Below are 27,595 nucleotides of genomic sequence, written 5' to 3' on the forward strand. Positions count from 1 at the left end.
GTATAAAACGGTATACACAATATGAGGTGATAAAAATGCAAAGCAACTTCGGGCAGTTTCCAATCTCTGTAGTTGACAGGTCTGGAATGTTCACTCCCGAATATTCGACGGATTTAGTAAAACCCCATCCAAACCAGGAAAATTAATATCTCGTCAACAAAAATTAAATTGTAACCTTTTAATAAAAGATAGGTGCTTGTAATTAATTAATAACCAAATATGAGATATAGTTTAAGGATTAGAGAATAAGAAAAATTAATTTTTTTTTATTTGTTTTTATTAATCATTTTTATTAAAAGAAATAAATTTTAATACCAATAAGATTTAGGTGGTACTCTATCTTCTTTAATTCCCATATTATCCATAATTTCCATTTCAAACGTTTTTAGTTTTGGTTCAAATGTAATAGCAGCAACATCATCAGCCGCTGTATCTTTAGGTTGTTCTTTATAAGTACCTTTGGTCTTATAATCAACTGTTGTGTCTGAAGTTGCAGGAATGGGAATAATTCTTCCAGTTCGTGCAGAAACTCGAACTTTTTGTCCATCTTCAGTAAACCTCCACTCAATTTTAGTTGATTTTAAATCAGCTGGATCTACTAATGACACTTGGTTTGTCACTAATAATGGAGCTTCCGATTGGATGTAAACCCCAGAAAAATTTTTCTCACCCCCAACTTTCCTTAGGTGACAATTTAAGCCTTCAACAACCACCCAATTCCTTTCTTGTATAACTTGTTTGACTATTCCTTGTTTACCTTTATCTTTACCAACTAAAATTTCAACACGATCACCTCGAAAGAAACTCCAATCTTTTATGGGTTCTACAAAAACTTTTTTATGATGCCTTCCAGCGGTGTTTTGTTGGTGGAATTGTCCAGTCCACGGACGATTCATTGTCATTTTAAAGTTTTTGCGTTGTACTACTGCGTTAGGTTTGTATTGGATACCTTTCGGGTTTTTCCAGTATACTTGTTCCATCGACCTTTTTATGTATCTATCAGGTAAATTTGAGTAATCTTTCGAATATTTACTTATTGCTGATAATATTTGAGTTAAACGCATTTTATAAATTATAAATGTTTCTAATTTATTTATACTATGTTGATGTGTTTTATAAGTGAGGTTATGTTTCAAAGTGACATCTATATATTTTATTGAGAACTATACAAGAAATAAAGATTAATTAAAAAAAAAATTTTTTTAATATAATTTAAATAACGTAATTTAAAGAGTATTAATTATTAAAATCCTTAAAATATTTAATTTATAACTAAACTTGTTTTATTTATTAAAGAAAGCGCCATCTATATTTCAAAATCTTTATTAAATATACAAATTTAAATAAATTAATAATTTATGAAACAATTTTATAAAAGGACTTGAATGTTATTATGTAAATTATTATTTAACGAGTTAAAATATGTAAATCGTCAAAAAGAAAAAAAGCAATAATTTTTACTGAACAAAAATATATTTAACAATAATGTTGTACTTTTTCAACAATATAAATGTAATTAACAGCTGAAATTTTCAGTAAATTAGTAACTACAGTTAAACAATAAGACAATATTGTATCGTTTCATATGTACAACGAATCAACACAACACTTTATTTAAAATGTTGGTCCAAACTTAACTAAAACTCGAATAAGAAAACTAGTAAACGTAATAGGTTTGAATAAAACTAAACAAATACCCAAAATAGGAGCTTATTGATGTTAACAAAACAAGATATTTCGGGGCGAGATATTTGATAATTATAACATTGTTGTGTTATTAGAAAATAAGTGCCAATCAATAACAATTCACAAAACTCAAATTTTTACAACTTTTTGATTTATTTATATAGCGATTTTAGTCCCTAATATATTTATTTATTTATTTAAAAGTTATGTCGTAAATATAAAATATAAACCAAATCTATGTACAGAAAAAAAACTTACTTTTATATCACATAAAAAGTTTTGACACAATGAGAATGACATACACCTAAGAAAGCTACAAGACTATCGATATTCTCCTCTTTTTTTATACTTTTTAAATCTTCCAATATAGCACGAAAAATATTCAATCTATCGTAATAATAATATATAATAATCTATCCACGTGTATACGTTTGTTTTTTCATTAATTTTTATAGAAAAAAAATTTCTAGCATCTCATTCGTTTTGATTTCAGTCTTTTTTTTAACTTACTTAAACAGTACAAATTAAAAACAATTTTTTTCTTTAATAATCTATCGCTAACTATCTGCTTCTACTACTGTTTCTGATGTTTGTCCCAGGTGATTTAATTTTCCTGGATCGTTTGTAAACACCTTCTGCGCCAGTTTCTAAAAATAAAAATATATTTAACATAAAATTAACTTAGTTTAGCTATTAGTTCTAAATCTCTTATTAATTCCCAGTGATAATGCTAGTATTAATTCCCAAAGTTTTATTAAATAACAAACCTTTAAACTCTCTAAACATTGGTCCACATCCGCCGTATTAATTTCGGTTAAAAGACTATTAGAACGTTCCAATTCCGCATACAATCCAAACGGGATCTTGTTAAGACACTCGAGCTTCATGATATGCATTTTTGCCCGCAAATGCTTCGCTAAATGCCCATGTATCCTAAATGCGATGTTACAATCTGAACACTTGAACGGTCTTGGTTCTGAAGACGACAGGTTTGGAGAGGAACTCAACTGTTTAAAAAATAATATTAAAACAAAACAAATTTATTTAAAATAGTTAAATTACCTTATTATGATGACTAGCACTTCGTTCGTGTTTCTGTAAATGTCCTTTAGTTCTAAAACTAACCGAACAAGAATCGCATCGAAATGGTCTTTCTAAATAATGGATATTCATATGAAGTCTAAAAAGAAAAATTGAAATTGTATTAGTACTATTTTAACACAATCCTGTGATTTTAAATGGTGTTAAATTGATTTTTTCTTACCTTAATTGGGAAGGTTTGGTAAAAGTTTTCATACAAATATTACAATTTTTATTTTCGTCTGGTTTAACAATAACTTCCTTATTGTTCGGGATGAAAGCATCGCGAACATTTTCGTTCTGTTCGTTTTTTGTGGCCAGTTTTAAAAATTCACTGGCCACGTTTTTCGCAACAGAATTCTTCTCCAATTTTTCCTGTTTGGTCGCGATATCGGCTAAAGTTTCCATCGCACTATTATCATACTCAACCTGTTTATATTTTTGCGTTTTCTCCATAACCACATAATTCATATTCACATTGTACTGATGACTATCTTCGTTACTACTTCTTTCATCACTTTCGTAAGTCTTTGGTGAATTGTCAGGTTGTTCACAACTCCTTATAATATTATTAGCGATTTCTTTAGCTTTCCAATTATTATCAACGATATCCATTTGATGATAACCGTTCATTTGATCAATTTTTCTTCCATTTATTGACGGCATTGATAAATCAATAACATCAACTTCAGTTCTTGAAATTTTTGATGGAAGAATGGATTCGTTATAAGCTTTTCTTTTACGTAAATCACTCGCTATATTTTGTGGCATTTCTTCATCTTGATGGTTATTACTAGTTTCTGGTTTTGTGTACCTAGATATTACACTAAATTGTTTTGGGTCGACCATTTTTGGACTGTGTAAGCGTTCAGAAGACGGTTTAAGTTCTGATGAGTTTGCTTGATTACGTATTTGATTTGTTTCCATCATTTCTATGGATGGTTCAATAATAATAGGCGTTGTATATGGATATGTTAATGGTCTGGTCAAATTAGTTTTTCCTAAATACTTGGTGATTTTTTGGACCTCTCGAAAATCCGTGTCCGAATTTAAAACTGAAATATCAGATATTTTCGGCGCGTTAAAGTTTATAGATTGGTCTAAGATTTTATTTTTTGCGTAATTGGTTTTTGTAACGTGAGCTATCCTTTCGGTATCCATAAAATTTGAGGAAGAATCAACAGGAAGCGATCTCGTTAACGTTCCATTCGAACTTGATTTTATACTTTCAGTAACCGATGATTTTTGTGAGAGCGATAACAACCCAAAAACCGCTTCGCGTTCTTGTTGTTCTTGATTTCTCGTAGAGGATTCATCTAAAATTAACCAAAAATATATAAATTAGACGTAAAAAACAGACATTATAGAAGATTAATTAATTTACCGCTACTATCCATAACACTATCTTCTTCTTCAGATTCTGAGTCTGACGAATTTGGACTTCCTGGTAAATTGGGTGAAACAGATGTACTTCCGGTTGTCGCCGCGTAGTTCTTCGTGTGCGCCTTGCTTTTCATGTGTTTGGTCAAGTTACCTTTCGTTTTAAAGCTGCAAAAAGATGATAGGCACATTACACCACCACTAGAATAAAAAACATATTTTAAGTATCTAAAGTGAATTAAATTTGAATTTATTATACAGGTGTTCCAAAAATATAGAAACGGTTTTATAACAACCCAAAATCTTATAAATTAAGTATTAATGCCATTATCAAGCTTTAATTTTGTAATCTTTGCAATGTGCTTATCCCTCTTTTATCAACTTTGATTATCTAGGACAACAGTATCAACTGGTGTACTGTAAAACAAATAACAAGCAGAATATCGTGGTTTGCTACTGTAGAGACAGAATGTTATCATGAATGTTGTAGACAGGGAGTAGGTAATCGGTAAAGGAATCATTCTGGAAAGACCAGGATGAGTTAATGATTAACATACCAACCGGGGAATCTAAATTCATCTCGAATCCTGCTCACTTAAGTTTGATAAACACCAACTTTAAATGTTATTGCAATACCATAACACTTCATCAAAATATTTAAATTATAGCCCATTACACTTGTTAATGAACCAAGTGTATTAAACAACGATTAATAAAAGCTTTTAAAGCTTAAACTTTGCGATGAAATTCTTGAAAACTTTTTATTTAAAAGGTTATGTTATATGTAAATTGTGTTGCCTAACTAATAGCTCAACATTTTATTAAATCGAGGTTAAGTACAAAATTAACAAGATTTTGAGTGTTACACCAATTCCAAACTTTAAAAGCGCACTCCCCCTTAAAAATTGTTTAATCCTCTCAAATTAATTGACTTACCTAAAATTACAATGACTACAAGTATAGGGTCTATCGTTAGAATGTGTTCTGATATGTTTTTTTAACATCGAAGGCTTTTTGCATCTAATTCCGCATTGATCACAAACATATCTACCCCTTCCTATAAAAAACACACCAAAATTAATCACTTAAAACCATCGAATTAACTTTAAATTTACCTCTTCCTCGAATATAAGTATAATCTTCGTTGGATTCGAATCCACCAAGGATAGATTTGTTTGATTCTTCCTTTTCTTTTTGAGATTGTTGTTCAATAACATTAAACTGAAATTAAGTAATAATAAATTTAATTAATTAATCAAAAATTGCGACATTAATATAAAAAAGGTTGGTTTTAATCCCTTGGATCATAAATAACTATTTTTAATGACAACTTTAATAACTTTAGACATTTTTATGAACACTCTAAATAACAAAATAAACTCTTTATCAATCACTCAACTGATCAAACTACGTGAACTTTGATCGCGAATCGATTATAATGTACGATGGTTCGCAGAGTTCAATGTTTTTATTGTTTATATCTCGGCAGTTTCCCTAATCAAGTATTAGATAATCACTTTGTTATAAATATTGATTATTTTTTTTTATGTTTTGCATCATATTTACACGCAAAAAAAAGGATTCAACCGAATAAATACAAATTAATAAGTTTTTTTTTGCATCAGCAAGATTTAAAAAACATTAATTCGCTTATACTATGTTTTTAAACAATGTCTTTGAACCCTGATGATTCATTTAACCTTTTTTAGAAACAACCAAATAAAAATATTTACCTTATACGTTGAATGAAGAATAGTATCATCCACAACAGCTTTAGCTACAGTATACTTATGATTCCTCTGTCTGGAATCGTAAGCTCCGGCAAAAAGTTTGTCCATTTTAGTTCCGGCATGTTGCCTCCATTCTGAGTACATACTCAACTTTTTAAAATGCGGCACATAAAACGGTTGGGTTTTATTTAAAGTACAATAAGAGGATTTCGTCGAACTTTTCAATCCCAAATAACTAAAATAATTTCCGTGAAGAATTTGATGGTTGTATTTCTTGGCTACTCTCGGCGTATCCGGACTAATTAAAATCTGATTGAAAACGGTCGGGGTGAGACCGTGATGTTGTTTCAAAGAACCGGGAAGTGCGGATTTAATTGCCAAGCTGTTTGGTCTGGCGAATTTTTTTGGCGAGTCTAAACTAATTGGAGTATTCGGTGATTTTATCGGCGATTTGTTTTCAGAAAGTTTTGGGGATTTATCTATCACAAAAAGTTTAACCGGAGATTTCATTTCGTTTACATTAGGATTTAAATCCGTGTTGATCTCCAAAGCCATTTTCGGACTTCGATTAATCTCGATTGATTGATGTTTTTCTGGATACTTTTCAACACTTTCAGGAGGCGTAATACGTATGTTAGGTTTTGATAATCTCATATTAGGTATAGGTACTCTTGTTATAGGAGAACTAGGTGAATACGGCGTTTCTAATGGTGTATCAACCGTAATAGGTCCTGGCATACCAGGGACGTATCTAATCACTTTTCCGTTTACTAAAAACTTAACTGGATTATATACGTGTAATTTTGGCGGTTCCAACGTCATTTTTTGTTGGAGTAGGATTTGTTTTTGTGCGAAATCGATGTTTTCTGATTTACGTCGTTCTTCGAGATCTTTTGGGAATACTGGTGAATCAATTTTGTCGAATGATCTTTGCTCAATGTTTATTTTAAGTGGAGAAACGATCTCTTGGAGATTTAATGTTGGTTGTTTTATTTTTGGTGTGAGCATCTTTACTGCGTTTTGACTATAATCCATGATGTTCATGTATGTATAAGGAGTCTCTTCGTGTCGGGGATAATCAACGATCACTTCGGGTCGATAAGAAAACGACGGTTTATCAACGTTAACTACATCTATCGTGGGTGATTGAGGAGGACTTTCATACACCCTAATAATTTCTGGTGAAGTTGATTTTTTTAAAGGTTCCTCAAAAGGTTTTGTTTGCACTAATGTCCCACCCGACTGTAAAGTCGATTTTACCACAGTATTACCACTTATATTATTGGGATATTCTTGATAATTCTGACGGTGATGATGGTATTTCTCATCTTTTTTAACTTCAACTCTTTCTGACGACTGAATTTTTACTTCCCCCCCGAATAATTTAACGTGTTGTTTCCTATATTGTTCACTTTGTAAAGTTAATGGTGACAATGCATACCGTTGCGACATTTTAATAATATCTTGCGACGTCGTTGAAGTTTGAAGCGAAGTTGTTTGTATTCCATCGTCAAACGAAAACGATTTAGCTTTATCACTTTCGACCAATCGAGTTTTTCCTAAGAACGGGCCGGGAGATTTTAACGGAAAGACATTTGGGATATGCGGATTGGTATCGAAGGCGTTTTTATTTTGAGTTAAAATCGAAGCGACGTTAACGGAGCTGCTTCGCGAGTATCTCGCTCCCGCTTTCTGATAACCTTTGCAATGTCTTAATTTGTGCAAATCCAATTCGGTCACCGTTTGGAAGATCATTTTACAATGTGGACACTGCTTATTCGAATCGGCGTATAAATTTTTTAATAACAACTCTTTGATCAAGCTTTTTTGACCAACTGGTTCGTGAACTTCGCTCATACTTCGCTTCCGATTTTTATTTGTTAAATTTAAAGGTTCATCTTCGTTCGGTGGAATATCAAGATGTTGTGGATGCGCATGAACATGCTGATGATTCGGTTGGTACAATTCGTGATATTTATAGTTATATTCATTGTGATTATTATTCGTGATTACTTCTGAAGACGTATTGATTGAATTTCTTTTCTTGTACATGTTTGGATCGTTTGTGTTAATAATTAAAGAATTATTTTTATGGATTAATTCGTCAATGTGTAACGATATTAAATCGGCGTTGCTCGTGTTGGATTTAGTCGTTTCTCCGGTAGGAGTAAACGTTTCGACTTCCCCCCCATTTTCAACACCGGTGGAATCAAAAAAAGCTTTAAATCTCGGCTTATACGGTTTTGATTTTGCGTCGACCGGTTTGATTTCTTCGTAATCGGGTTTCAACGATTCCTGTTTTTCCTCGTCCATATCCACGTTTATCTCTTGAGCCTTATTTCCCAAAACTCTATTGGCGTGCGTTCGAGATCGACAATGTTTATACAAGTTCGAACGAGTTTTAAAACTGAACCCGCAACTCACACACGGAAACGGCCTCTCGTTCGTGTGCGCCCTTATATGTTTTTGTAATACACTAGGTTTTGAACACACCAAATTACAATAGTTGCACACATATTTCCCGCCGGGTTTTTCGGGAGTTGAAGACGTTTCAACTTTGTCTAAATCCTCATCTCGTAAACTGGAAGACCTCGATTGTAATTTAGTACTATTTAAATTTAACGCCGAATCCGACGCTGCCACCAAAATTTGATTTACTTGGTTTATTTGGTTCTGTTGATTATTCAATTGGTTCGTTTGGTTACCACACTCTGATGATACTCGCTGTAGTGATATGCCGTTGTTGCTCGTGGTCGAATATTGAACCGGCCTACCGATCCTACTTTCTAACATACTCATACTATTAACTGATATGGAAGACGTGTGTGGCGATGCCGTCCTGTGGCAATCACCCGAAGAATTTGTACTAAAATTGGTTGGCACATCGCTCACCGCAAGTGATTTTTCAATATACTTTTGTTGATTTGCCAACACACACTGATTCGATTTCTCCGCGATCGCCCCAACTGGTGATACGGATATTTGTTCGTTTGTTGAAGACGATGGCACTGCTGATACATTTTGTTGTGGAACACTACTCGACTGCTTTTTAAACTTTTTGTGCAAGTAACTTTCGATGGAGCAGTTGTCCATCGCGATACTCAGTCTCGATCTAAAAGAAAAAGATAAAATAAATTAATATTATGGCTTTTTATCATTGAAGTTGTGAGAGGATGTGATCAGATGAGATAATCTCTCTGGTTTACTATATAATTAATCCACTTTATGTAGGAAATGGTAATCGAGGCCCACATTGGTGGAATAATCAGTTAGGTCTAAAAAGGAAGTTCTTTCTCATAAGAAATTAACGGAAGAAAATTTATAGCAATAAAAATTCGATGTAAATGAAATATTTACTTATGTTATAACTTAAGCAGGTTATCATTTATCGAGTGAGAGAGTTTTCTTCATTTCAAAGATATATGCCAATCCTTCAAATGTTGGCATACGCATGATTCTTTCAATATAAAAAGTATGAGAGAGGTATATTATCAAATCGAGACTGTAATTAATTACCTTACAGAACAAACAGTTAAAGACTACTTGCGGCTTACCGAAGATTACATACTGGTAACATAATACAAGATCTGCTTGTAAAAGACCAAAATACTGTTTGCAGAAGATTTAACCCTTTGTGTCCCAAGAAGTCAAAAATTTTGAAAGTTTGTGAAAAAAATATTGATATAAAACTTACATTTTCGTATATCCTAAAAGTGTTAAAAAAGATGCTACATTACAAATTCCTGGAAGCCGTATTTATTGAAATTAAGGAATGAGACTTATTCTAAATTAAAGCTCAAAGCTTTCTCTTTAAAATGATGTATAATAATTGTTGGGTTGGATTGGAAAAATATTGAGAAAAAAAATGTTGAAATTAAACTTACATTTTGATATAACCTAAAAATGTCAAAAAAGATGCTAATTTAAAAATTCCTGGAAGTCGTATTTATTGAAATTAAGGAATGAGACTTAGTCTAAATTAAAGCTCAAAGCTTTCTCTTTAAAATGATGTATAATATTTGTTGGGTTGGATTGGAAAAATATTAAGAAAAGAAATGTTGAAATAAAACTTACATTTTCGTATAACCTAAAAGTCTCAAAAAATATGCTAATTTAAAAATTCCTGGAAGTCGTATTTATTGCAATTAAGTAATGAGACTTGTTCTAAATTAAAGCTCAAAGCTTTCTCTTTAAAATGATATATAATAATTGTTGGGTTGGATTGGAAAAATATTGAGAAAAAAAATGTTGAAACAAAACTTACATTTTTGTACAACCTAAAAGTGTCAAAAAAAATGATAAATTAAAAATTCCTGGAAGCCGTATTTATTGAAATTAAGGAACGAGACTTACTCTAAATTAAAGCTCAAAGCTTTCTCTTTAAAATGATGTATAATAATTGTTGGGTTGGATTGGAAAAATATTGAGAAAAAAAATGTTGAAACAAAACTTACATTTTCGTATAAACTAAAAGTGTCAAAAAAGATGCTAATTTAAAAATTCCTGGAAGCCGTATTTATTCAAATTAAGGAATGAGAGTTGTTCTAAATTAAAGTTCAAAGCTCTCTCTTTAAAATGATGTATAATACTTGTTGGGTTGGATTGGAAAAATATTGAGAAAAAAAATGTTGAAACAAAACTTACATTTTCGTATAAACTAAAAGTGTCAAAAAGGATGCTAATTTAAAAATTCCTGGAAGTCGTATTTATTGAAATTAAGGAATGAGACTTGTTCTAAATTAAAGCTCAAAGCTTTCTCTTTAAAATGATGTATAATAATTGTTGGGTTGGATTGGAAAAATATTGAGAAAAAAAAGGTTGCAATAAAACTTATATTTTCGTATAAACTTAGTAGAAAGTACCGATAGTTCTAAATGCGCCGAATAGATGACTACAGTTTAAAATGAGTGTTTAAAACTACCGGTACTTTAAAGTACCGCCGGGATACAAAGGGTTAATACTGCTTGCAGAAGATTAAAGACTACTTACAAAGGATTAGATGCTATTGGGAGAAGTTTAAATACTGCTGATACAACATTACATATTGCTAATACAAAACGAGATCCTTCTACAGCAGTTATAGTAAATAACTGTCTGCTTGCATATTAAATTGCTTGAAGTAATCTATTTGCATTTTGCAAAATAACTAATTAGTCCCTACAAGAGACTGTATACTGCTGGCACTATATAAAACTGAATAAATCCAGTCTTACAACAAAACTCCAGTTATCCTCATCTAACCTATCACAATCCCAACCCCATCATCACCAAACCCATCTCTCTACATGATGTTGAAAAACTAATATGTCACATGTGAATATGATGATGTTCAACTCTTATGGGCAAAAAAAAAATAAAGAACGTTTATTGGGTCACTGCCTAATACCATCTGCAATATACTTGTAAAATTTTGAATCGCATTTTACCCATAATTTAAGATGTAACACAGGACACCATGGAAGAGCATTACAACAAGAAGACCTTTTTGATAAATAAATTCATGATTGTTTGTTATAAGATATTTTTTGTTAACATAATTTTCTAAAGGAATTTCGAGAAAAAAAAGTTCAAGGTTCGATTCAATATCTTTTTATAAAGATTCTAATTAATTTGTAAACATAAAATTTTTTTAGCTGATTTTTAAAAGTGTTTTTAAAATAATATTGAAATCAAAATAATACTTTTTACATAGTTTTTCTTTGCAACAACGAAATAGAAACACACATAACAAATCGTCATTGGGTTAGCGAGTTGGTGTAAAAAAGAGAACGCACATTTATAATTGAGTAACCTCTGACGTATACAAAGATTAACAAGCGAAAGTTTGTTTCCTTCGAACGTACAGCAGCAACCTGTGATTCACACTTCGTTAACTTGTTTTCGTTTTACTATGGAATCTCTCTAACGAAGCGTTCGTTCTGAATCATCTACAGATACTCATCAATATTATTATTCCGATCATTTCTCCACTTCATTTATTTTAAAATCATCACTGACAGAATGATTTAAGACATGCATCTTTGTAATAAACGTTGTAAAAGAATTAATAGGATAATTATCAAAACGATATTGTCGTTAAAACTGGATGAGTCATTTCGTATTTGATAAGGTTTCAATAACATACAGATTCTGTGACGTATTTGGATCGATAAAAAAACTGGGGGCCCCCGTTATTATATAGACTATCTCGATTTAATCGTTCTATCTTTCTCATATATTATTAGAGGATTACTTTGAAAATTTCTAAACTTGCTATTTGCGACGATAAGATATGAAATGACCTTGTTAGGTACAAGCTGACCAGCGGGTTTCAGGAAGATAACGAAGAACAAAAAATATATTCACCGCAAAGAATCATCATTATTATTTTTTTTTAAGTCAGAAGTGTATTCATTCAGAAAGTGTCTGCTCGTTTCTTGGAATTTTCTATCTAACCGCTATAGATAAACAGAACAAACAAACGCGCCCGCGGATAGTCTCGCAGCAGTAGCAGTGAAACACAAATAAATTCCTGTTGAAGTAAAGTTATCGTTCGGCGAAACATTGGTCGACGCGCGCGCGCGGCATCCTGTTTTGATAAAGATATTTTTCATTAATTAAAACCTAAACTATTATCCGAAGTTATTTAATTCATTGGCTAACAACGAACGTTAACACCTAAATCTGAAAATAAACTTGTTTTGACCAAACCAAGGTTAACTTCTAATAACTCACAAATTTTCTATTTTTATTAGTTGATAAATTATCGCGATTCCCATTGTGAATTTAATCAAACGATTATTTGTGTTTAGATAAGTACAATCATGACTTAAATAAATGATATTGGAGAAAATGTATTCATGATTGAGTGTTTTATCATTTTTTATGACAATTTAATCTATCAATCTTAACAGATCAAACGCGAAGCAAAATTAAATTAGTTAAAATAGAGATTATAAATTCTTACTGATCCAAAGTAGAAATTAAATTTAAATGTGATCTACATAACAAAATCAACTTAAAATTCAGAGCAATCGTTCGTATAGGATATGCAAACAGTAAATGGTCTGTAACACGATATTGACCTATTTAATGCATAAAGTGATAAGAATTTTGAATTAAGAGTTTCATTTTAATTAACAATGACGATATCAAAATTGCGTTTTTAAAGAACGCAGTGGAAAATTTTTTTTGATTAAAAACAAAAATATTTATACAGATTAATTATAATTAAACCCAAATATACTTTTATTTTTTTTTTTTAATTTCTTTAATAAAAATATATTGTTCTTAGATGAAATTTAAAATGCAATTTCAAACCGATCACGCAACAATACATGCCACACGAAAATATTTGCGTGGTGCAAATCCAACCAACAACGACGGTGTACACTTTCACTTTCGTCCAAGAACGATTGGAAGGTCGTCGTTGAAGAAATTCTAGTCTGGTTCAACTGACCAGGCATTTACCTTTAATAAAACACACCTTGGCGCCTTAACGAGGAAGTTGCGATTTCGATACGTTACATTTATGAATTCGCCACGTAAACGACTCAATCAGATAATGTTTATTTTTAACGACGAGACGTGGGGAATCGCGTTTGATAAATTCGCCTCTAATCGAGATATTTTTGATTTTTATTAATATGTTTTTTTTTAGGCAAACGTCGGGATGTAAACAGTGTCGTTGACGTAGTTGCGCAAATGCAAACTTTGTACTGATCGATGATACAACAATAACAGCAAGCCGATCTGATTCGGGAACGAACGTTTTGGCCCCGGTACAGATAGAAACGCTTTATCTTATCAGCCGGATTTATTTCTGTACGGATTTTGACTCCTACTTGGTGGATTTCATGTTTTCGAGTCATCAGCAGATTAATCAACAATGTACAATTTTTTTTTATAAAATAATTATTTATTTAAATTTGTTGTATTAAATTTAAATCGTACCAAAAGTGTTTTAAGGTGTGTTTATAAAGAAACCTTTTCGTTTAGGAACTGACGTCAGTAGAACGTTCAAAGTACATTATTTCATTACGTAGTATTGAAAAACTTTCAACGAGTTATTTCAATATCTAGTTGTATTAGAATGATTCTTTATGTTCCATTACATAAATAGTTTTAAAATTCCAAATGATAACTTTTTACGTATGCCTAAGATTACCAACAAATTTTAGATATGATTTGCGTAATAATTTTTTAAATACTTTTAAAATTTTTTCAAATATTATCTAAAAATTGATTAAAACATTGAGTTCGTTGATATTATATATGATATTGTGTAGATGATACAATAATAAGCATGAATATTATGTGGGCATAATAATAGTTCTATGTAAGAAGATGAATTTTCTTAAGAATTCTTTATATAGAAATGACTTCAACGATTTTTTACTTGACCTTTCATATAAACTTACATTTCAAATAAATACACACGATTAATGTTATGTATTCATAATTATGATAAACATTCAGGCATAAAAGTTCTATCAAATCACGTAATCGGAAATGGAGTGATTATCTGATCAATTTTCATCAATTTAGAGATTAGTAAACTTTATAACAATTGCGAATTAATTGGAAAGAAATCGTTTATGAATTATGTTTCTATGATGTATTATGAACAATTTTTATTAATATCATTCTCACCAACAGCTATTAATTTTTGAGTTAAAAACCATCTTATTATTGAATGTCTCAAATATAACATGTTTATGATTTTAAATCTGCTAGGTTAGTAATAATCATAGTTGAGTTACAATAGCATACAGATAATTCATTACATACAATTTTCATCCATAACGTCTTTTCCTATAGTTCCTATTTTTTGAGTTATAAACAAATTTGATTCAAAAACCTCAATTTTGAGATTTGTGGATTTTATGGCTTATGACTACAAATGCGATTTATTTGGAAACAAACCGTTTATGGATTATGTCTTTATGATATATTATGAACAAATTTTATTAACATCGCTCTCATCCATAGCTTTTAATTTTTGAGTTAAAAACCATTTTATTATTGAATGCCTCAAATATGAAATTTTTGTTATTTTAAATTTGCTAGGTTGGTAATAATCATACTTGAGTTACAATCGCTTATAGATAATATTATGTTGGTTCATTACACACAATTTTCATCCATAACGTCTTTTCCTACAGTTTCTATTTTTTGAGTTATAAACAAATTTGATTCCAAAACGTAAATTATGAGATTTGTGGATTTTATGGCTTATGACTATAAATGCGATTTATTTGGAAACAAACCGTTTATGGATTATGTTTTTATGATATATTATGAACAAATTTTATTAACATCGCTCTCATCCATAACTTTTAATTTTTGAGTTAAAAACCATTTTATTATTGAATGCCTCAAATATGAAATTTTTGTTATTTTAAATTTGCTAGGTTGGTAATAATCATACTTGAGTTACAATCGCTTATAGATAATGTTATGTTGGTTCATTACACACAATTTTCATCCATAACGTCTTTTCCTACAGTTTCTATTTTTTGAGTTATAAACAAATTTGATTCCAAAACGTAAATTATGAGATTTGTGGATTTTATGGCTTATGACTACAAATGCGATTTATTTGGAAACAAACCGTTTATGGATTATGTCTTTATGATATATTATGAACAAATTTTATTAACATCGCTCTCATCCATACCTTTTAATTTTTGAGTTAAAAACCATTTCATTATTGAATGCCTCAAATATGAAATTTTTGTTATTTTAAATTTGCTAGGTTGGTAATAGTCATACTTGAGTTACAATCGCTTATAGATAATGTTATTGTAGGTTATTACATACAATTTTCATCCATAACGTCTTTTTCTAGAGTTTCTATTTTTTGAGTTATAAAAAAATTTCATTCAAAAACCTCAATATCTCTTCTTCTCTTCGTCTTTATGATGTATTATGAACAGTTTTTATTAACACACAATCTCTCAATATCATTCTCTCAATAAATTTCTTAATGTCAAAAATCTATCAAATACAGAGAATGCAAAGATTATAAAAAGACTTCCTGTTTAATTATGAAAGTAAAACTTTTTTACTATTATTATATAATCTTATCAAATATTCGTGTAAATCTTATCAAAATATATATATAGGAAATAAATAAGTACATAAGTATAGAAGAATTTCTAAATCAATTTTAAAGAAACATAAATCTATTACAAATTACAATCTTATCGGTTTTCCAACGACGCGCAATATCTTTGTGGGATTGGTTCTGACTTGATGAAAAAAATCGTATTTTGAGGTGTTTGTTTTTTTAAAAATCTATTTATATGGGAACTTGTTGGAAAGTACGAGTCGAAAAAAGTTCTCGTTAATTCCCACGAAAATAAATCATTTATTTACAAAAACTGCGCATTGGGGAAAATTTTTTTATCTTTTATATTTATTTTCATCAGTTTGCGAAATCTTTCCTACTCCTCTACACATTAAGGCATTCCAACTTATCAGAAACGACGATCAAAATTACCTTGAATCTTATCACGGATTCACAAAACACTTATTGCCCTGTCACCTGATTTTTATCTTAACTAGAAAAACTCTCGTATCTACATTGTCTTTTCCATGATCGACTGAAAAGTGAGGTTTCAATAAAATCTTTATAACCAGATTAATTACTAATTATAATCGCTTCGACGTCATTTTTGGAGAATAGTTTTTGCATCTATTAGATAAGTTTAAAGATATTTTTGAAAAGGTCACGCAATCGATGAGTGATTTATGAAAATTCATTTCGAGATAAAATAATATTATTAACTTAAAAGGTATGATTAAGACCTGTATTTTTATAAGATTGGTATAAAAAGAAAAGTTTAAATTACCATAAAATATTGTTCAGATCGCCGTTAGCATCATGTATTTTTCAGCTTTCACTTTTTGGACATTGTAACGTGATAAATTGCAAGCAGGTGCCTTATTGAGTCCCAACTCTGAACTGTTGAGGCAACTGCCAAACAATTTTCGCGATTTGTTTTACGAAGCGCGACCAAAAAATTGGAGCAAAACGAACTGGCCGAAAGCGAAAGGAATTACCATTAAGCGTGTTACAAAATTGAAGTATTTTAATTTTTTTTTATTATGAAAAAACGTTTCAGATGAGCCGAATATTTTCGCGTATAAAAACGGTAGCGAACACGTTCGCCGCACAATGTATTTTTAATTAGCTATTTCATACGGTATTTCCCAGCTGGCAACGGCCTAGGAGAGCTCCACAGCTATGACGTGAACGAGACCCGCGTTCACAGTTTTTGGCAGTATCTCAAAAAGTTGTGTTTGTTTCGACTCGCAACCGTTTATATGTTGTACACGTCTTTTAGGAAAAATTCTTCGATTCTCCCAATTTAAAACGACAATTGGACCAGTTTTTTTGGCCTTCGTACAAATTTATTTGAACTAAATAAAAAAGTATGTCTCACTTAATATTTATGTTGGAATATGTACAAAATCAAAATACACAAGGACGTTTGTATAATTTTAGAAAACAATATCACCGAATTCTACCTGCTACTTTATTTGGGGATATTTAAACCTAAATCTGTTAACGCTACGTGTAATACGGTTAAGAATAGACGAAAGAATTTTTATGAAAATGTTATTACGATGTTGATGGAAGTGTTTTATATCCTCACTGCAAGATTGTATGTTTAAATACTCTTGACGTCTTTAATATTAGAAAATTTAAAATCTTTACATAATATTTATTGGATAAGTACTGAGAAAGCAACAATTTAATTACTGTTAAATGAAGAAACTCCCTACATTCTCTTTAATAGTTCTTCAGTTTAATGGTTGAGTTAAAATTAAGAAAATTAGTACCAAGAGATTATTTCCAAGGCTTTCATATAGTTTCTAAAGCTATCCAATACATAAAATGTTAAAAGGGCACGATATGAAATTTATAAAATAGATTAAATAAACTTATTTCACAAGAAGATTTATGGGAATTAAGAAATTATGTTTGATAGATCGAAACTAGATTGCATATACCTTAAAATGTTGATTAATTAGGTAATATTACAATTAGTTTTGAGGATATGATCTTTTTTAACAAAACATGCAGAGTTTGATCTAAAAAGTCACAACAACGAGGTTTGTGTAAACGAAGAAATTATTTATGGCAAATTAAAAGTAGATTAAATCACCTTCAAAATGCAATTTATTTCGTGATAATATCTTAAACCGTTTATGAGATAGGATACTTTTAATCGATCACAATAATTAAAAGAGCAGAAGTGAATTCAAAAAATCGCCACAACGGGATTTATTAAAACTAAGAAATTATTTATGGCACACTGAAACTAGCTTAAAAGTGCATTAAAATGTTGTTTACCTAATTATCATAATTCAATTAGTTTCGGAGATATGAGTTTTTAAATTTCGATCTTTTTTAGGAAATCCTTCGTTTGTGTAAATTTGTAGAGTTTGATTCAAAAAATCGTAATGATGAGATTTATGGAAACTAAGAAATTGTTTATGGCATATTAAAACTAGATTAAATCTCCTTCAAAATGTAATTTATTTCATGATAATATTTCAAACCGTTTATGAGATAGAATACTTTTAATCCTACACAACAATTAAAAGAGCAGGGATGAATTCAAAAAATCATCAGAACGGGATGTATTAAAACTAAGAAATTATTTATGGCACACTGAAACTAGCTTAAAGGTTCATTAAAATGTTGTTTACCTAATTATCATAATTCAATTAGTTTCGGAGATATAAGTTTTTAAATTTCGATGTTTTTTAGGAAATCCTTCGTTTGTGTAAACATGTAGAGTTTGATTCAAAAAATCGTAATGATGAGATTTATGGAAACTAAGAAATTATTTATGGCACATTAAAACTGGATTAAATCTCCTTTAAAATGCAATTTATTTCATGATAGTATCTTAAACCGTTTATGAGATAGGATACTTTTAATCGATCACAATAATTAAAAGAGCAGAAGTGAATTCAAAAAATCATCACAACGGGATTTATTAAAACTAAGAAATTATTTATGGCACACTGAAACTAGCTTAAAGGTTCATTAAAATGTTGTTTACCTAATTATCATAATTCAATTAGTTTCGAAGATATGATGTTTTAAATTTCGATCTTTTTCAGGAAGTCCTTCGTTTGTGTAAACATGTAGAGTTTGATTCAAAAAATCGTAATGATGAGATTTATGGAAACTAAGAAATTATTTATGGCACATTAAAACTGGATTAAATCTCCTTTAAAATGCAATTTATTTCATGATAGTATCTTAAACCGTTTATGAGATAGGATACTTTTAATCCATCACAATAATTAAAAGAGCAGAAGTGAATTCAAAAAATCATCACAACGGGATTTATTAAAACTAAGAAATCATTTATGGCACACTGAAACTAAGTGGATGGTGCATTAAAATGTTATTTACCTAATTATCATAATTCAATTAGTTTCGAAGATATGATGGTTTAAATTTCGATCTTTTTTAGGAAATCCTTCGTTAGTGTAAACGTGTAGAGTTTGATTCAAAAAATTGTAATGATGAAATTTATGGAAACTAAGAAATTATTTATGGCACATTAAAAGTAGATTAAATCTCCTTCAAAATGCAATTTATTTCATGATAATATCTCAAACCGTTTATGAAATAGGATACTTTTAATCTTACACAACAATTAAAAGAGCAGGGATGAATTCACAAAATCATCACAACGAGATGTATTAAAACTAAGAAATCATTTATTGCACACTGAAACTAAGTGGATGGTGCATTAAAATGTTGTTTACCTAATTATCATAATTCAATTAATTTCGAAGATATGATGGTTTAAATTTCGATGTTTTTCAGGAAATCTTTCGTTAGTGTAAGCATGTAGAGTTTGATTCAAAAAATCGTAATGATGAAATTTATGGAAACTAAGAAATTATTTATGGTACATTAAAACTAGATTAAATCTCCTTTAAAATGCATTTTATTTCATGATAATATCTCAAAACGTTTATGAGATAGAATACTTTTAATCCACCACAACAATTAAAAGAGCAGGGATGAATTCAAAAAATCATCACAACGGCATTTTTTAAAACTAAGAAATTATTTATGGCACACTGAAACTAGGGTAAATGTGCATTAAAATGTTATTCATCTAATTATCATACTTCAATTAGTTTCGAAGATATAATTTTTCAAATTTCGATCATTTTCAGTAAATCCTTTCAGGTGATAATAACGGAAATGAACAAAAATACTTGGAAAAGTGTGGGTTTGATCTAATAAAAAACCATGTCAAATCGCAATTTACAAGAAAATATTCCTAGAAAAACCCATCAACTAATGTAGTACATATGACATTATATAAACACAAATATCATTATTGATGCAATAAAAATATAGATGTTATAATTAATATTGAACTGAAAGTATTAATTTACTTTTAAACTGTTGATTTTAAATTTCAAAAATATGAGAAAACGATTAACAAGATGCAATCGACACGGTAAATGATTTTCTGTGAAATGGAAGCGACCTTCATTTAAATTAAATCATTTATCCTGTTCGTTATTCCCATCTCGTCTGATTAAATTCTGCAGAAACTAGACCATACTTAATGAATTTAATATCCATCTTGGATTGGGGTAAACATTTTCGATAGTTTTTATCGAATTAATTGAAACAAAACAAATTTAATGCAACAAAAATAATTGAAACAGTAGCACTTTTCTAAACAACATTACCCAACCGCATATTATTATACCGGATGTGACAAAGCCTTTACACTTTTGATTCTCAAATAGCAGTCGAAACACGCTGTGCCGCATTCGAGTTCGAATCGAATTCCGAAGCGATTTGCGTAAGAAACGCAAACGCGCTAGCGTAGGAGGTTATTTTTATAAGAGAACGATAGCTATTTAAAGAGAGAGAGAGGAACAACGAGAGACGATATGCGCCGCGACGCCTCCTGTTGTGCCGGCAATCGGTAATATTGATGATGACGTTATTGCGTTTTATTCGATCCCTGTAACCGCGGTGTACTTTGCCTTTTTGCGACGACGACGAGTAGAATAAAAAGAGGAACCAAAAAGGGGGGAGCCCCTCTGCACGACACATCAATCGTTGCCGTGCTGTTCGTTTTGCAAAACAACGGCCTCGCAGTCTCGAGCGATTGAAAAAGTAAGAAAATGAGAAGGAAGATTGGCGGAGGTCGCTGCGTTATTATGCATTCTTATTGTTTCACTCTCTCACGTATACAATTTACAAATAGACAACATCAGCTGTTATGACGTGATAATAAATAAATAATAAAAAGAATGTTTATTAAAGTAATCGTTTGAAGTAAGCGTTAATCCAAAGAGCAACAACAAAACTGATAGTAATAAAAAAGATTAAATTAAATCAATTTGCGTAATAAAAAAGAACGCAAAATCACTCTGTTATTGTCTAACAATGAGAGGTTGAATGAGGTGCAAAGTCCTACTACGTATTTAACGGGAAGTTTATAAAAGTCACGAATTTCAAAATAAATAATCGAGTTTTCAGAGGTCAATTTATGATACCTTATAAATAACGAACTATTAATAACTAAAACTAATACTAGCACTATCACTAGAACTCATACAAGACCTTGTCTTTTAAAAAAAATGTTTAACGTTTCAAATGCCATGTTGCAACCTTCTTCAGAAACAAGTTAGAAGTGAACATTTGTTAACAAATATTGATTTTCATAAATTTTTTTTTCATTTATTGAACTAAAACAAGAACTAACACTAAACCAAGAATGAGAAACATTCGGCTTTAGCCGTACATCTCTTAAGATGGCTAAACCCGAATGTTTCTAGTTATGGGCCTAGTGTTAGTTCTAGTGATAGTGTTAGTTTAACGTTAAATCCTGTTTATGACTTTGTAATGATTAAAAAAACATATTGGATTTTAATTATTAATCCATCTCAGTAATTTTTTTATTATTTTAATTAATATATTTCAATTAATTAAGTAGTAACACTTTATAATCTATCCTTTTAATTGCTTTATTGCAGTCTGTAATTTCAACGATAAAAATCAAAACAATCACACCTAAACATTACATAAATTTGAATTAATTACACTGAAACTATTCCATTATTATTGTTTAAAACCATGGAATAAAATGAAAATAATAAATAAACATAAAAGGTGATTAATCTGATTTTAGTAAAAATCAGCTGATATAAAGGTCATCATTTATAAAAACACCTACAAAGAATCACATGTTTTGTCCACCGTGCCGAAAGTCTCACAAACATGATTAATAACTTTAACAAGATTACTCCGGACAAAAACAGAGATGACGTGCATCCTGCAATGTTTATTTTTAGGTGTCATAACGTTTCTACATAGAAAGACTATTTACCACCTACTTTAGCAAGCGATAAAAGGAAAAATTTGCTATTTGGGTGGTATAAAACGTTTATCGCCGTCGTCGTTGTCGTAAAAGACGGTGTTTTAACTGTTTTTCGAATGACCACCTCCAAGAGCCGACTTCGCGGGTAACTTTCTATCGATTCTCTTTGCTCGCCCACGAGAAGTTACGTCATAAGAAATACACCGGGCTTCGGTAAGTTAAAGGAAGAAAAAAAAATGCTAGAAGAAAAAGCTTTCGAACGCGGGTCAGGTGCTACGGTAAAAAAAATTATAACAGCCGGTGTAGGAGCACCATCAGCGGCTGAGCAACAGGTAAAGGTGTTGCGAGTCCGCCCGAAGCTCTTCCGAGAAAAGCCAACGACGTCGTCGTAGTCGTCGTACCTGTGGTGTTCTCCGAAATGGAACCCCGTAATATTTACGTATGGCAAAACAAAAAGAAAGAGGAATCGCCCGGACGAATCGGCAGATGTTGTCGAACCCGCTTGCTATCATCAGAGGAAATTGTTGGTTGGTGGAAAAAGGAAGAAAAAACACGATGATTGTTAAATGGTACCTACATAAGAAGTATTGGTATAATGTTAAATATGACATGTTGACTGTAGTGTACAACAATAAATTAATGTAATAATAGAAACTCCATATGGAATGGCATTTGGTAAATGAAACAAAGAAAAATTCTAACTGAAATAATGAAGAGTTAACATCATTTTTGAAAAATTGAATTCTTAAGATATCTGTATGAACCGCTCGCGATTTATAAAAGAATGTATGTACTTTTTTGTGATCAAAGCCGCACTTGAAAATCTCTACTAGTTTTTGAGATAATTATTACTGAACTTAACCCCAACTGTTATAATTTTAACAATTTTTGCCATCACTTTTAAAAAATCGAATTCTTAAGATATCTGTATGAAATGCTCGCTATTTATGAAAGAATGTATGTACTTTTTTGTGATCAAAACCGTACTTGAAAATCTCTAGTAGTTTTTGAGATAATAATTATTGAACTCAACCCCAACTTTTATGATTTTATAAGATTAACAGTTTTTGCCATCATTTTTAAAAAATCATGAAAAATCGAATTCTTATAATATCTGTATGAAACGCTCGCTATTCATAAAAGAATGTATGTACTTTTTTTTGATCAAAACCGTACTTGAAAATCTCTACTAGTTTTTGAGATAACAATTATTGAACTCTACCCCAATTTTTATGATTTTATAAAGTTAACAGTTTTTGCCATCATTTTTAAAAAATCATGAAAAATCGAAATCTTATAATATCTGTATGAAACGCTCGCTCTTCATAAAAGAATGTATGTACTTTTTTGTGATCAAAACCGTACTTGAAAATCTCTACTAGTTTTTGAGATAATAATTATTGAACTCAACCCCAATTTTTATGATTTTATAAAGTTAACAGTTTTTGCCATCATTTTTAAAAAATCATGAAAAATCGAAATCTTATAATGTCTGTTTGAAACGCTCGCTATTCATAATAGAATGTATGTACTTTTTTGTGATCAAAACCGTACTTGAAAATCTCTACTAGTTTTTGAGATAACAGTTATTGAACTCAACCCCATTTTTTATGATTTTATAAAGTTAACAGTTTTTGCCATCATTTTTAAAAAATCATGAAAAATCGAATCCTTAAGATATCTGTATGAAATGCTCCCAACATATAAAAAAAGATATGTACTTTTTTATGATCAAAACCGTACTTCAAAATCTCCATCCGTTTTTGAGATAATAATTATTGAACTTAACCCTAACTTTTATGATTTTATAAGGTTAACAGTTTTTGCCATCATTTTTAAAAAATCATGAAAAATCGAAATCTTATAATGTCTGTATGAAACGCTCGCTATTCATAATAGAATGTATGTACTTTTTTATGATCAAAACCGTACTTGAAAATCTCCACTAGTTTTTGAGATAACAGTTATTGAACTCAACCCCAATTTTTATGATTTTATAAAGTTAACAGTTTTTGCCATCATTTTTAAAAAATCATGAAAAATCGAAATCTTATAATGTCTGTATGAAACGCTCGCTATTCATAATAGAATGTATGTACTTTTTTATGATCAAAACCGTACTTGAAAATCTCTACTAGTTTTTGAGATAATAATTATTGAACTCAACCCCAATTTTTATGATTTTATAAAGTTAACAGTTTTGCCATCATTTTTAAAAAATCATGAAAAATCGAATTCTTAAGATATCTGTATGAAACGCTCCCAACATATAAAAAAAGATATGTACTTTTTTATGATCAAAACCGTACTTCAAAATCTCCATCCGTTTTTGAGATAATAATTATGGAGTTCACCCTGATTTTTTACAATTTTATGAAGTAAACATTTATTAGGTCATATCTCAAAAACTAAATGAGATATCAAAATAAAATAAAAACGATTTTACAGCAAATTTAATCCTGTTTTAAAGTGTCTATTTCTTCATAACCATAAATCCTGATGATACGATTTTTTAAATAAAGGATTGATAGTGATTGTTGATATTAAAGAAACTTTAAAACATCGTATCTCATAAACTAATTGAGGTATCACAATGAAATAAAAAGTATTTTGTAGCAAATTCAATAATTACTTAAATTGTTGACATTATTTTCTTCTCCCTACAAAGTTAGTCATGATTTTTTAATACCTAAAATATGTTGTGCCTCAAGGTCAGACTCTCAATCAACAGTTTTAGCGAAAGACCAAACATCAAGAACTAAAAGGTGTTGCAATACAATGAATACAACAATACACCGTGACTCATTGCAGTTTCAATAAACGATTTTTTGGCTCCATTAGTATCTTCGCCTAATTTTCATCAATTTATTTTGTGTGCGATTAATTTGAGAATGTACTAATTCAGACTACGTATGTAGTAATTCAATTAAATTTATATACAATTAATTCATACAACTTTATCAAATATTAATAATTTTTTATGAATTGTTTTTTATCGTGAAAAAATCATCATATTCATTGAAATTTCACGCTTTATAATAACCATTAAAAAAGATTATTAATTTTTTTCAAGATATTAATACGTAAAAAAAGTCGTATAATATAACGATAACGCATTCATAGAACGTTTCTAACATAATTCATCTGGATAGCGTTGGAATTCCTTCGGATCGTAGTGGGCCCGAGCTAATACAGTTGAACTGTCAAATCTATCGGGGGCCTCTCTAACTCCAACAAAAATAAACGCCCGAGGCCAACACGAAGTCGAAGCCGAAAAACACAAAAATAACCGTTGACATAACGCGAAATCTGTCGTCGTCGTCGTTGTCCGACGCTGCCGTATTTTAGAGAAAATCAAAACGCTAAGATTCATCTCTTTTCAGAGTGTGGAACGCCGATGCCACTGCGGAGAGGAGAATCGACAAAGTTGTGTTGCAAGACAAGGACACAGCCACATGAGGATATACACAGTAGATAGACTGGAGAGGACAGAGACGAGGCAGACGGTGTTTGACGCCAAGTGATAGTCGACGAGGCGCCAATAGAAGTACAAAGCCGTGCAAAAAACTCGTACAGATCACGCGGATAACATCTTAAGAGAAATACAATCAAAGGAAGCTACGCATTAAAAAAATAGTATACATAACAATATGTTCTTACGTGAAAATCCAGGAGGAGGTGGTAAAGGTGATTCCAGCGTTAACTTGATCATTGTTTACGTTGCACAGATGACGACGAACCGGACGTCCACCATTCTTCACCTCTTCCCGGGAGGAATTCCATCGGTCGGGAGGAGGGGAGATGAAATTGGTATCGAAAATAATGACGCACTGATACTTATTAATAATTATTATGATTCTAGAGTTAGCTCAGTCTTCTTGGTTGAGTAACAAACACACAGCTTGGCACAAATCGGTTAGACGCGTTGTTGCACTGGCTCGACGTTTGTATTTTGTATCGCGCCACGTTCGTCGTCAGTCACTTATTATCGAAAATTTCGCGATGGACCAGATTAGTATCTGTCCGGGATACTGCGGGGGTACCCTACGTAAATATGATATGCTGGCTCTGCTACAACGGCGCCATGTTTACTCGCGCCGTCCTTGTCTTCCTCGGCCGATTGTGGATGACTCGACTAGCACACACCGCACGCACACGCGATCACCGGCCAGCGTAGGTATTTCGTTTCATTCTGTGTACGTAGTATATCGGCGCGAGGGAATCGCCTCTCTCGGCCTCCCACTACTTCACCACCACCTCCTCCTCCGCCACCCCCCCCTTCCACCTCCTTCTGTTACTGCTGCTGGTGCTCTCTACGTACGCCTTCGCTCTCCTCTCTCCACTTAAAAACCCTTTGTATACAGGACCGAACTTTAGTTTTATTCTATTCTCGCTATATCCAATTTATTAAATGTTGAAATTATCTGAAATTTATAAAAAAATAGATCAAGAGAAAAGACATAGTTTGCATAGTTCTATAAATCACTTGGTTTAGAGTGCAGAATTGAATTAATTGAAATGAAAACGTTAATTAAGCTAAAGTATTACCAGTTATCAAGTATTGTAAGAAAAACTAAGATAATACAGAAGAGTATTTTTTTCATCTGATTGATGTGGAATGCCTAAATCTGCAAACAGATTTACTCTCTGGAATCGGTTCCTTACCAAAAGAAAAATCAGCGATGAAGAGAAATCCAGAAAATCGCAGTAATCAACGTATGAACCTGTCCTAGACATTGTAGCAGCAAACAAGTAATAGAAAGCGATTCAGTTTGGTTGCAGAAAAGGATAGGTGTCAAGTTCAAGTTTTGAATAAATACGTTTCTTCTGGTTGACACGGGATATTAAGCTGCCGGTTCCAGTAACCAGACAAACAATTTTTTTTAACATTATCACATTTATCATAAAACTCCAGCGTTTAAGATGGGTTGGTCAAGTGATCAGAATGGGAAAAGAGTGATTAATCGATAGAAGAATGTAAGGTGTGAGACCGAGGATGAGATGGAAAGATGCTGTCGACCGGGACGCTAAGGAGATAAGTGGAGGTAGAAACTAGAAGAGCGAGGCCAAGGTTCGATTCGGGCTATAAAGATATAGAGACAGAGAGAGATTATCACATTTATGCTGGGAAGTTTGAATAACCTTGGGCTAAATACGGTAAGTTCCTGATGCAGTATCTCAAACTACCCAGAAGTCTGCACAAGGACTAGGCCATAAAAAATGACAAGGTATCATACTGAAAATTTGAACTAACTACTCACTTAACTAACATCTTGGCATCTAATATATAAAACCACAGAAATATGCTGACCAGACTACATATATCCCAGGAATACTTTCTTTGGACTA

The 27,595-nt window shown here is 31.1% G+C and overlaps 2 protein-coding genes across 3 annotated transcripts; both read right to left on the bottom strand.

Annotated features, from left to right (window-relative positions):
• Positions 1 to 259: 259 nt before the first annotated feature.
• On the bottom strand, positions 260 to 1,142 carry LOC111429160 (mitochondrial ribosomal protein L24). Its single transcript, XM_023064998.2, has one exon. The coding sequence runs from the start codon at positions 1,062 to 1,064 to the stop codon at positions 309 to 311; it is 756 nt and encodes a 251-aa protein (XP_022920766.1). The 5' UTR covers positions 1,065 to 1,142; the 3' UTR covers positions 260 to 308.
• A 312-nt stretch (positions 1,143 to 1,454) lies between these two features.
• LOC111429217 (uncharacterized) lies at positions 1,455 to 26,482 on the bottom strand. Of its 2 annotated transcripts, none has more exons than XM_023065069.2 (9): positions 25,907 to 26,482; positions 5,880 to 8,988; positions 5,262 to 5,367; positions 5,083 to 5,203; positions 4,151 to 4,314; positions 2,951 to 4,082; positions 2,749 to 2,866; positions 2,454 to 2,693; positions 1,455 to 2,333 (listed from the first exon to the last, which is right to left on the bottom strand). In XM_023065069.2, the coding sequence occupies exons 2-9, from the start codon at positions 8,967 to 8,969 to the stop codon at positions 2,244 to 2,246; spliced, it is 5,061 nt and encodes a 1,686-aa protein (XP_022920837.1). In that variant the 5' UTR covers positions 8,970 to 8,988; positions 25,907 to 26,482; the 3' UTR covers positions 1,455 to 2,243. The 2 variants fall into 2 exon arrangements, with proteins under 2 accessions (XP_022920837.1, XP_022920836.1); XM_023065068.2 differs by having other exon boundaries at positions 4,151 to 4,347; positions 25,907 to 26,481.
• Positions 26,483 to 27,595: the final 1,113 nt, after the last annotated feature.

Source organism: Onthophagus taurus, chromosome 7 (genome assembly GCF_036711975.1).
Source record: "Onthophagus taurus isolate NC chromosome 7, IU_Otau_3.0, whole genome shotgun sequence".
In the NCBI taxonomy this organism is placed as follows: Eukaryota; Metazoa; Arthropoda; class Insecta; order Coleoptera; family Scarabaeidae; genus Onthophagus; species Onthophagus taurus.